This window comes from Protopterus annectens, chromosome 8.part0 (assembly GCF_019279795.1).
Source record: "Protopterus annectens isolate FY-2018-M chromosome 8.part0, PAN1.0, whole genome shotgun sequence".
Lineage (NCBI taxonomy): Eukaryota > Metazoa > Chordata > Ceratodontiformes > Protopteridae > Protopterus > Protopterus annectens.
The window spans coordinates 949,376,844-949,389,098 of NC_056741.1; the positions used below are offsets into that span (position 1 = coordinate 949,376,844).

Here is a 12,255-nt window from a genome sequence, read left to right on the forward strand (position 1 = left end):
GAACTTATGAACCTATACTTATCAATTACAGTCACTCTGTGCAGCTCAGATATCTGATTGTGTTAAAAATAGACCCAGTAAACTATTCCATCCGGCTTCACACAAATACAGACTACCTCTACAAAAGCCAAACTAATGACTGTTTAAACTGAACAAAGGACTATAGTGTCAATCACTTTAATCCACAGACAGTACCAGTACTCAGCAGTTAAAACCAACATTATTGACACTGTACACATCAGATATCAACATTTAATAAAATTTAAATTACTGTGGCCAATTATTTTTATCTCCATACACTCACACAATCACATAATCATCAATTACAGCCACATGTATGACTGTTACTATACACCTTAGGTGTTTGATTTTGATCAAATGAATAAATAAATAACTGCTACATAGGCATTTATTTTCCAAGATCACTGCTGTCAGTATACAGCATGCAACCCACTGCAGCCCTTCCCCCATATAAGTGTCAACGTCTTAGTTCAAGATTCATGGGAGAAGGCTAAAAATAATGATGGGTAAATGACCAAAATCAGGGACAGCTATTGACTTTATATCCTTAGATACTTGATAAAATAACAGGTTTTTATTAGCATGTTTTGAAGGCTATTAAGTTTGAAATCGAATGTTTGTCATTATTATTTAGCAATTATAATCTTCATTGATTAGCCAGAAAACAAATACAAACTTTACAAGGAACAGACCAAATTGTGAGACAAAAGAATCAGAGACAATTGAGAAGCTCTAGTTACCCCCCCCCCACACACACACACACACACCCCGATGTGGCCATCAATTGCAGAAACATATATAGTATAACTGTACTTGTGGACCTCAGATGTTTTATTATGATCAAATGTCTCAGTACATAACTTCTTCTCAGCTCACTACTGTTAGAATCTACTGTTAGAATATATAGTGTATGAAACAGGGTTACCAAATATTGCTCAAGAATCAAGGCAAAAAGGCCTAAGCCTTTGAATATTCACCCTAGAGTGTAAGAAAGACCCTGAATGTATCCCTAAAACTGGGATCTCTTCTGAGGTGCAGGTTTCTAACAGACCTGTATTACCTGTGGATTGTATGCCTTTCCTTCCCATTCCTGTCCCTTCTGAAGACTGAGCCCAGCTGAGACGGTGTTTTTAACACATTTTGCAGGGGATTCAAACTGCCCCAATACAGCCATCCTTACCCAAAGTTTGCTCAAAAGATCCAGGGCGGCTTCCAGTGAGAGTAATTCTCATCTCATAGATCCTGTGGATGAATACAAGGATTTGGGCCATAGATCACAGGTATCTTCAACTTTATGCTGTGATGTGGATGAAAATACTGTCTTGATTTTCTTACAGAAGACCTGTCCTTTGGAGACTCCCTGTCACTTGTGAGCTAGCACTTCCAATGGCAAGAAGACTAGGATGCAGATTGTCTGGCATTGACACTAGGATTTTTTAAACTGGTAACTATGCATGTCCAAGAGGCCCTGCTGAATCATGTTGCCTCCTTGGAGAGATGTTCCTAACCCCCAGACCCCCCTAAGAGACTTTAACCAGTTCTGCAAGGGTACAGGGTCCTCATAATTCCTCTATAAAATTTCTGTTGCAGGTCCAGGCAGTGTCACTCAAATCTACCAGAGGAGTTAGACTGCAGCATTTTCCCTTTGATAAAGAAAGTAGACTTCTTGACAGATATTGGAAGAAGGTGCAAACTTCTGACATCCTGGCCTTTAGAGACCTGAACTGTTAGAACCACAGATGCCTCAGAGTGGCTTGAGGAGCTCATACATTGAATTTCAAGGTGCTGGGGAGATAGACTTGTTAAAAGTGCACTTGACACTTCTCTTCCTCTTTTAAAACCAGTTCCCAGAACTCTGTTTTAATACTTCCTCTGCTCATAACATTAAACATAAGCAGATTTCAATCACCAAATTATGTGGTGAAATAATTCATGATATGCTAAGGTTTGACATTCATACAATATGTTATAAAGAATACTCTCCAAAAGATTGGAGCTCTGTACAGAGCCAAGCCATTTCTCAGTGGTACCGAACCAACACGGCTAGACAAAAAGTCTATTTTATTGAACGTAAGAAAAGTGATGAGAGAGCACTTTTGCGATAACACTATCGCTTCTTCAGACAAATAAACAAGTAGAAAGACATGAGTTTAAAAAGAAGGCAAGACCAATCCGCTATCATATGCAAATCTGATAAATTAACTAAAAGGTACACACACAAGCGATGCAACAATTGTTATAAATACAAGGGAAACAGTACAAATAAAGTCTTAGTTTAAAATCTTCATTTAAAAATAACAATGTTTAAGCAGGCGTGATTTCAAGAATGGTTTAAGGCTAGACATGCCATTTAAACCAGGGAGTTTCTCTGCATTCAAGAGGAAGATCCATTTCTGTTCAGCCCTTTCTGTTTTATTAGATGTATCACCCCCTCTAATACTAACGTCCAAAACCTGAAGTACAAAGAACTTAAAAGTATGTTCTGAGCCATGTAAACCAATGAGTTGTGCTAAGGCATTTGTATCTTTCTGGTTCCTAATATCCTTATAGTGTTCGAGAATCCCATCCTTCAGTGGTCTGTTAGTTTTGCCTCTGTAGAAGGCATGACAGACCTGGCAGCTTGCAAAATAAACAATATTTGGAGTTTTCTTTTTTTTTTTTTTTTACTTCAAATTTAATTTTCTTGTACTGCACCTTTCACCTGTTCCTGTGTATTTTTACTTTTTGTTGACATTTCTCAGTGGTGTTAGGGGTAGGACATACATCTACTGCACCAGCTTATCTCTTACTAACACTCCTATATGCTTCAGTTATCCACACTAACCTAAACAGCCTTTTAGGAAATGTTGAAAAATGCTACAATACAATTGTCAAATTCACTGCTAATTTTCCTAATAGATTAATCACTGTGTTGTGCTCTAAAAAAATAAACTGGATGAATGCCCAAGCTATCTTGAATTCCTTTGGCCAAAAACCTGCTCTTTCCATACTTTACCATCCAGATAAATGCTGTTACCGGCATACTTTCTGGCAGTGGTACAACGTTAGCAGACCTCTTCATTCCAAAGATAAATTCTTGGCTCAACAGTCTAAATCCCAGAACTCATCAGGGAATGCTGTCAACTCTAGTTACATCTCCAGTGTGTGGAATACCATACCCAACTCACTTAGGGAAGCAGCCATGTAGGCTTTCAAATATTAGCGAATTGTCATCCACCTTAGTGCCTTTTTAGGAAATGCCAAAATGAAAGTACTTTGGGCACAGCAAATCAAAACCAAGAAAATCCACTCCCTGCAAGCTGTCCTTGCCCTAGAGAATGCTAAGACCTGTGTCCCATTATTGAGACATGGTTTAAAGCCACAGAAAGCACACCAGCAGTACAAGACTATAATGCCTTCCACACATTTAGACTAGCTACTACACAGACAAGGACTAGAGGTGGAGGTGTCTTGATTTACCAAAAAAAACCCCTCAAGGCTGGTCAAACAGGGCAATGTACTTGAGTTTATCCACATTCAAATCACCATAGGTAATATCCTGTATCACTTCCTTGCAAGCTGTAGGTTCCCCTTTTTAGTCCAGGAAACTCATAACATGTATTTAAGCTTGCTGGAAACACCATCCCACTGAGTACCATATTCATAAGCAACTTTATTACTCCACTGTTAACTGGAGTAATGAGACTATAGGTTCATAGATGATTACGAGACTAATGGCACAAGGACCTTTACAAACCTAGCCAGTAATACCAGGGTATGACAATATTGTGTCTTACTACCCCATCCCATATCTGGAAAATTATCAGAGTAGTGGGTCTTTGGATGTTGGAGCCTTGAGTCATTCTAGAGACACCGGCTGTCCATAAGGGACATGGGCAGGGCAAAATAAGCATCAAAATTTTCTCTCTCTGGAGCACCATCAAGTTGAGTGTCTAAATGTACGGACTTTTTGCACTGGCCAAAAATTGAACCTGGGTCATTTGCTTGGAAGGCAGCTATGCATACCACTACACCACCAGTGTTAATGTACAGGTGGAGAGATTCCTGGATTTTGTAAGTACAAAGTCCCTGGACAGAATTGTTGGTATGCTAACCAGAGGTGCAAACCTACTGCATTTGATGCTCGGTAATACAGTAGAGTGCTGTACTCACCCAAGTGTAATGTTCTCTCTGGTAATGTCAAACCACAGAATGGTCTCTTTTGAACTGAAAATAAAACCCAGACCCCCAGCTAATCCTGGAATGTTCAGGAACTGCTCTAAGACTAACTTCCAGCTGTAAGTGATAACCTGGCAAAATTTAAAGTCCCCATAAACCCTGAGAACACTGCCACCTATGCAGAACTGTTCACAGAAACACTGTGCAAGTAAGTTAATAGCTGCAGAGGGGCATCTACACCCACCAGGAGTAAGTACAGAAAAAAAACTCCTAGTAAAAAAGCCACCATGGTGGAATCTTAACTTCAATAGGCTCTATAATAGCAGGAAAAAAATCATGGCAAAAATTAGGTGGTGTAGCACCCAGCAGGATAAAAGCATTCTCATCAAACTAAACAAACAAGTTTGGGGGGGGAGATAAAGTCTACCAAAGTCATATTTGAGGTAAATTTCACCTCCCTGGCCAAGGACTACAAGAAGGCATTCTTTAGCTATGCCTTCAATCTCAAAGACAATGCATAATTGTGTACAGAGCTCATTGTTAATGGGAGCCACCAATACTTGGGCAGAAAATGTAGCAAATCTACTGACCGATGGATTCAGGTCTATAACCATAAAAACCGGGGCTCGTACTGAAAGAACAACTAGGAACCAAACAGAATCCGTACAAAAAAACATTTGCCATTTGAGAATGGTAAAAAAAAAAAAATAATACATTTTGTTTGCCAGAACTATAAACAAAGTACTAATCAGTTTAAGTGCTTTTGTCTCTCTCAGGAGACTTCATCAGAAACCATTAGGAACCAAGTTCACTCCCTTTTATGGCATACACCGTAATTAAGTTTAATTATTTAAAGACACAGTATCTAAATGTTAAAATATACAACTGCTTGTGATGAAGTCTTCTGAGAGAAACAAAGTGCTAAACGGATGAGTACTTAATTTTATTGTAGTTCTGGGCAATACATTTATTTACATTTATTTATTTTTAACCATTCTCAAGTGGTAAATGCTTTTCTTACTGATTTTGTTTGGTTCCTAGACAAATTCAGCTCTAAATGTACTCCTCTCTCCCCTCAGGAAATGCCATCAAATATAACTCCCCCTACTATCACTAGGGAACAAGTCATCTGTAAGGCCAAGAGCACTGCATCAAGGGGCCCAGACAATATCGCAGGATGCTTTCTAAATGTCTTGAAATGTGACCTATTAAGTACTCTGGATTCTTGTTTAACTTTAGCCTCCAAACAGGCTTTGGGCCTAATGAATGGAGAACAGCAACAGTTATCCGTCTGCACAAAGGCTGGCCACTTTCAGACCATGGAAACTACAGACCCATAAGTCTCACTAGTCTTATATGCAAAGCCATGGAAAGAATTATCAAGAAAATAACCAATAATGACACAGGAAATCCATACATTGGACCATATCCAATTTAATTTAGTCAACGGCGGGTCATGGCTACTCAACCTGGTGGGCTTCTTTGAGAAGTTCACTAACGAAATGGATGAGAGTAAAATGGTTCAGACTGACTTGGTCAAGGCATTGTACACAGTACCCCCTCAAATATTGTTGACAAATTCAAAAGGTTAGTTATAAACCCTTGTGTCACCCAGTGTTTAGCCAGGTGGCTCCCAGGCAGTGCTCAGGAAGTTTGAATTTGGAAGTCTGCAAAGAGGCTAGTCACAAGCAGAGTTCCTCAGAGGTCAGTCACAGGCACCACTTCTTACTGACATTTACTTCTCTGAAGTCAAGGACAATGTCAAGAGCCTCTGGCGAATTTGCAAATTAGTACAAATTAGGAGCAGTCATAGAATCCCCCCACTAACACCAATGTTCTCCAGGAAGGGCGGACACTGACAGCTTGTGTCACACCCATGGATTAAAACTAAACGTCAAGAAATACATAGTAGTATCCTTCAGGGAACTCCTCCACTTCTGGTAACTATCCTATTGACAACACACCCCTAAGAGTCGACCCAGTAGTAAGGGACTGTGGGACATGCACAGACAGTAATCTAGCCTTTGACCATCCCGTGTCTACAGTAGTGAGGAAATCATTCTATGCTGTGCAACTTGTAAACAAAGGCATGGCACCTGGGTCCAAGGAGTTTATGCCGCTGTATTCCACATTCATTAGACCTATCAATGACTACAATGCCCCCTATGGTATGTACCTAAGCAGGCACATTCAACAATTACACTGTCTACAAAGGTACCTCACTAAAATAATACAGGGCATAAATAACATATCCTACACAGACTGCCTCAGAGCCTTATCCCTGTATTCTGTCTCCTACATCCTGTTGAGGGGAGATCTGTGCCTGGCATAAAAGGCATTGTCAGTCCCCACCCTGATGGGCTTCCTGCATATTTGCAAAACAAACCGCACCAGAATCACATGTTCTAAAGAGTTGTACCTTGCCTGTGATATGAATAGGGCCTGCTGGAGAGAGAGGTATGTTAAGACTATCCCTTCTCTGGAACATGCTCCCTATCGATGTGAAGCATAGTTCCTCATTAACCAGTTTCAAGTTCAACCTGGACAATTAGATGGGCAACAGGAAATTCATCCCTGGTTTGACAGTTTTGTCTCTTATGGACACTGCCTGTAAATGATTTATCTCCCAAGCCTCTGCTTACATTTATCAAGGAAACCAGAACTTGTCAGAGATTTCAGATGCATGGCTAGGCTTAAAAAGGCCCTAGTGTTCATTAGTCTATTAAACACCTATGAACTTTAAGAGAAACCTCCATGCTTGCCTTCCAAATGCTACATTATATTAATGCTCTATCCCAACTGACAGATTAATATAGTTCTGTAAACACTTTCTCCTCTCTCCTTTTTATTTATTGATTTATTGGTTTGCATTTCTTTACTGGGGTGGTCTGACTGGGTATTCAAGCTGCCCCTTTTCAGCAGAGGCCCAAAACTCCAGAATAATAAGGGAAAAAACTCAGAAGATATACATACATATATATATATATATATATATATATATATATATATACAATATTGTATTTGGAAATAGTGCACAGTAGAATAAAGATGTCTTACAGAGTTAAATGTGAGGACAAGAAAATGGCAACAGATTATTTATGATTGACATATAATGCAATTTGTTGCAAAGCTTATGGAAATTTTTTTTGGAAATTGTAAAGTTGGCAAGCACAGGAGGTTCTTTTAAGTACAGTCACTTATAACTTTTAATATCTCTTGTGACTAGTCAGCTCTAATTACATTCTCCTGTTTATCCAATTTTAAAGTTCACTTTTTTTACAAATGTCTCTACCGCTGTCTACCTTCTTAATGGTCAAAGCACTACTACTTAATCTAGCACTGAAAACTGTTTTTGACATTTGTGTTGTATGGTAATATTTGAAACTCATTGTAAGATGTGCTTATTATGTTAAGGTATGCTGGATGCCTGTATGTAACTATGAATTACTTTAACCCGATGCTTATTTTGCCTAATTATCATGCTAGCTCAACTATGATGTACTTTTTTTTTTGTTTGTTTGTCATGGTGCTTTTCTTCACAGGCCTCCGCTGAAAAGAGGCCTTGCATGGCCCTGTCAGAAAATCCTTGTATACATATGCAAGTAAACTAAATCTGCAGGATGTGCATACTATTTAACTGTAAGTCCAACTACGCTATTTTTATTGTGCAAATATTTATGTATTATATATGTACTTGCACTTTCCTTTTTGGTTTAGGTCATGGCCAGAAATGGTCCTTAGACTAGCCTACTTACCCAGTTTACAAATGTCTAATGAATGAATGACAGTTCCAGGTCGTGTTGGGCCCCATTCTGCAAGGGCCACTCCAGCAACCATTGCCCATCCTGAGGGGATTAGTATCCAATATGTACTGGAAACAGCAGCTTGGTTTTCTGTACACACCTTTTTCAAAACATTAGAACACAAGTAGTTCTTCCGGGGCAAGGGCGGGTTTTGCCACTGTCATTCTGCAGAGCATATTGTCCCCTGCCTCTTCTCAGGGTCAGCCATCATCCAGTCCATAAGGTCTGGGAGTCTACCCAAGAGTCAGTACTGCAGTGGTGGATATTACGTACAGCAGAGTTCACTTATGTTAGTAGTGTACTTTGATGTCAGGTTTTTGAGTATAACCACTGTTGCAGAACAAATTCCCTTCAACTGTCCCCTGTTTTCTTATGATATACAAGGGTTGGGGGTACCCTAATCCTCTCTTACTACCTTCCCTGTCTGCCCCACAGAGAGACACTCCCCATCCTCTGGGTTTAGCAGCACCCTGGAGAGGCAGTTGTAAGAGTAGTCTTGTTGAGTTAATACCTCCTGGGGGCTAATTCATGCAGGAAGCATTGTGCTGGATTCATTTTGCAAAGGGAAAAAACTCAGAAGATGGTACTGGCTACTGCCCAGTTATACCACCAAAGTCGTGATGTCGCAGTGGGAGGGTATCCACAAGTCCAACAGGGGAAAGGGAAAAGAACTCTGTAAGAGGGGCTGGGCATTGGGCTCCTACAAGTAGGAATCCGAAGTGTCAGTTCTTCAACAGTGTATATAATTGAGCATCTATAGATATGACCATTTCCTAATGTAATTGTAGGTTATTTAGGTGTGTGGACTATCTGAAACTCTAGTTTATTCCCAAGGGAACCTCCTGGCATAGGAATTTTTTTTCTTCTTCAGAGAAATATTTGTCTGAATAGTAATCAAATGGTTATTACTAATTAAGGAAAAATGAGAAGTAAACTTTATCCCAGTGGTAGTTGCTAGTTGTTTATGTGCATTTTAGTTTTATCCTTCTACACAAATTCATCCTGCTTGAGGAAGCCTGATAGGAGCACTTTGTGCCTTCTCTCACAAAAAAAAAAAAAAAAAAAAAATACTAATCAAATTTTATATGCTTTCTAAGCCCTCTTGCACATGCATTAAAAATGTCATCAAAATAATTTCCAGATTTTACAAAATTGCTAAGCACCTACAAAACTGACTTCAAGTGACTCGGGGTTTTTGCCTTGTTGTGTGACATTCCCTCCGGTACAGCTCTTTTGAGTGTGTGCCTTTAACTCCTAGTGGGCGTGGCTTAAGCCTTTAAAAAATGAAGTTATCACCTTACAGTTCTAGAAAATACTCATTGAGAGAGGTCAAATATCAATACAGTTATGTTTGCCATCACATATGCTTCAAGATAAAATATACTGGTACCTTGTAAGTAACATGGTTTTGGAATTATTAATGCAAATGTGAACAATCAATATTTGATGCCTAGAGGAGCAGTAGGAGTTAACTGCAGAAGACGCCTGGTGGAGCACTTGGCTGTAATGAGTTAAAGCTACACAGTACTTAGGAGGATGTTAGACGCAAGCCTGTGAATTGAAGGTGCATCTTGTTTGTGACTTTCTGCTTTATCCAGTAAAGTATAGTGGTAGTTATTTAGAATGTAACAAAAATGATGTACTTGTCAACTGTTTCATACAACAGTATAAGCCACATAGGAAAGTCATCCCAGCACGTGATAATTACATTAGCTGATTACAAAAATATCCATCTATTCTTAGAATATAGAATTCAGAAGAGCTAAAACAGAAAATGAGGTCCTTAAAAGAGCAGCATTGTGGTAGAAACAGTAATGCAGCAAAGTATTTTGGTAATGGTATGCCATCTTTTTGCACCCAACTTGTGTGGCACACCCCAAGAAGTAGTATAACTGCCCCATTTCACCATCTGAAAAAAATCTTTAAGCCCAGAAAAATAAAATCTAGCTAATTATCAAACTAATATAATAAGAGTAAAAAACAAAAATAATTGAAGTAAAAACGTATTACCTTAGACCGCAAAGCCTATTTCTCCACTTTCCAAACCAACCACACCACCAATCTCAAACTATTTTAGAAAGGAATCTCATCTCTCCTCAACCCATGAAAAAAAAGAAAACCCTTGTCCCAACCCAGATGCCTCTGACATGGACTTGGCCACCCAATTTAACTCTCTCTTCATAGAGTCCGTAAGCAAGCTAACATCATCCTTCAATACCTCTACAACCCCTCCTCAGTGTGCTCCCATCCCTTCCTCCCCTAGCATCCCTTGCCCCCAACCTCTACCTTTCTCTGTCAATCCCATCTCTATATCCACCATAAAAAACTCCTCCTAAAATTAAAACCTGGTTCCAATGCGCCTGATGAATTTCCCTCCTACTTCCTAAAAGTAGCCACAGAAGCCATTTCTCTCCCTATCAGCATACTAATTAATTGGTCTATCTCAGAAAGCCAGGTCCCCCAGCTCTGGAAGAAGGCCTTTATTTATTTCTCTCTATAAAGGTGGCAATAATAATGACATCCTAAACTTTCGCCCTATCTCCATCCTGTCCTCTATTTCTAAGCTACTTGAAAAGTGTGTACACCAACAACTCTTACCCTATCTCATCAGTAATCAGCTTCTTACCCCCACACAACATGGCTTTAGACCAGGTCATAGTACCTCCACTGCCCTCCTCTCTTTCCTAGAAACAATCAACAAAGCCCTCAACTCTGGCCACTTTGTATCCACTCTTTTTCTCAACCTCTCTAAGGCATTTGACACTATTTCCTACAGCCTCCTTCTTACCAGACTCTCTAAACTTACCTACCCCTTCCTCTACCCAGTGGTTCTCAAGCTGTCTCACAAACAGGCAACAAGCAGTTAAATGGGAAAAAGCTATCTCACCCTTCCTTAATACATCCACAGGCATCCCTCACAGTTCCTTTCAAGGGCCCCTACTATTCAACATATTCATAAATTATTTTTTCCAAGCCATTCCTAACTCCAGTCTCATCCAATATGCCGATGATGCTACTATAATCTGTTCCTCCCCTTCCATCACAACTCTTAACAAACACAAGCTGCCTTCTCTTCCACTGAACATTGGATGCTCGACAACCATCTAGCCCGTAATGCAACCAAAACAAAACTTATGTTATTCAATGCATCCAAAACCTCTTCCCTAGACAAACAAGTACTTCATAATTACCAGCAATAATAATACCCCCCTAGAACTAGTCTCTGACACAAAATTACTCAGAATTATCATTGACAATCAACTAAAATTTGATAAGCATCTACAAGCAAATATCAAAAAACCCATAAAAAATTAGGAATGCTTTACCACCACAGTCGCTTTCTCTCTCCCACCATCAGGATTACATTAGCTAATACATACCTCATCCCATCCCTTTTATATGTTACATCTTTCCTAACCAGTCTACAATCTTCCCTCAAAACAAAACTCTCATCTTGTAACAAAATGTCCAAATTTGCAGCAGGTCATAGAGCCTCTTCTCATCACTGTAATTCCCTTCACCAACTAAGTTGGCTAAATGATCAAACTTCCTCACATATACCCAGCTCATCCAAGCACACAAACTCATTCATAACCCATCTCTCTGCCCCTCCCTAGCAAATACCTTTGAAATGTCTAAACCAGATACTCCTAAGATCGAGTTCCCAAAACCCAATTAAATTGCATAAACCAACACATCCTGCTGGGAATCAATTGATGTCCTTCTCTCTTGCACACCTCTGGAACTCTCTCCTTTCTCCCATCCGCACCACCAGCAGTCTCTCCTTGTTTAAAACCTCACTGCACTCGCACCTTACTTCACAATGGAAATGCTCTTGCTCTCATCCAACCTAATTCTACCACACTTTCTTCCTAACTTTCCAAACTTTGTTGCCTGTCACTACCTCTTAAAGTTTTACATCCCTTGGGACATATTCGACCAATGACTAAAGAATTACCTCATTGTAATTCCCTTAAAAAAAAAAAAAAAAAAAAACTACTGCTTACTTAATTAACCTGAGGTAATTTTCCTAATGAAAATCTTTTTTTCTGTATTCTGTAACATCTATTTGAATTGTGCAATATAGGTTTGTACTATACAAAATATGTATTTAACATTTAATTGAAATGTATATTATGGATTTGTGCTCTTTCTGTACAGTGCATTTGTATTTCTCTGGAGCTTTTCTCTCCAGGACTCCATTGAAAATGGGCTCCTTGTAGCCCAATGGACTATCCTGGAAAACAAACTGCAAATAAATAAATATAAATAA

At 39.3% G+C, this 12,255-nt stretch overlaps 1 protein-coding gene across 1 annotated transcript in view; it reads left to right on the forward strand.

Annotated features, from left to right (window-relative positions):
* Positions 1–5,681: 5,681 nt before the first annotated feature.
* LOC122808363 (unconventional myosin-Ie-like) overlaps positions 5,682–12,255 on the forward strand; it is a gene marked incomplete in the record, with an annotated part of 1,223,059 nt that continues 1,216,485 nt past the window's right edge. The window contains 1 exon segment of the mRNA XM_044079330.1: positions 5,682–5,766. Within this exon segment, the coding sequence (XP_043935265.1) occupies positions 5,682–5,766 (85 nt within the window).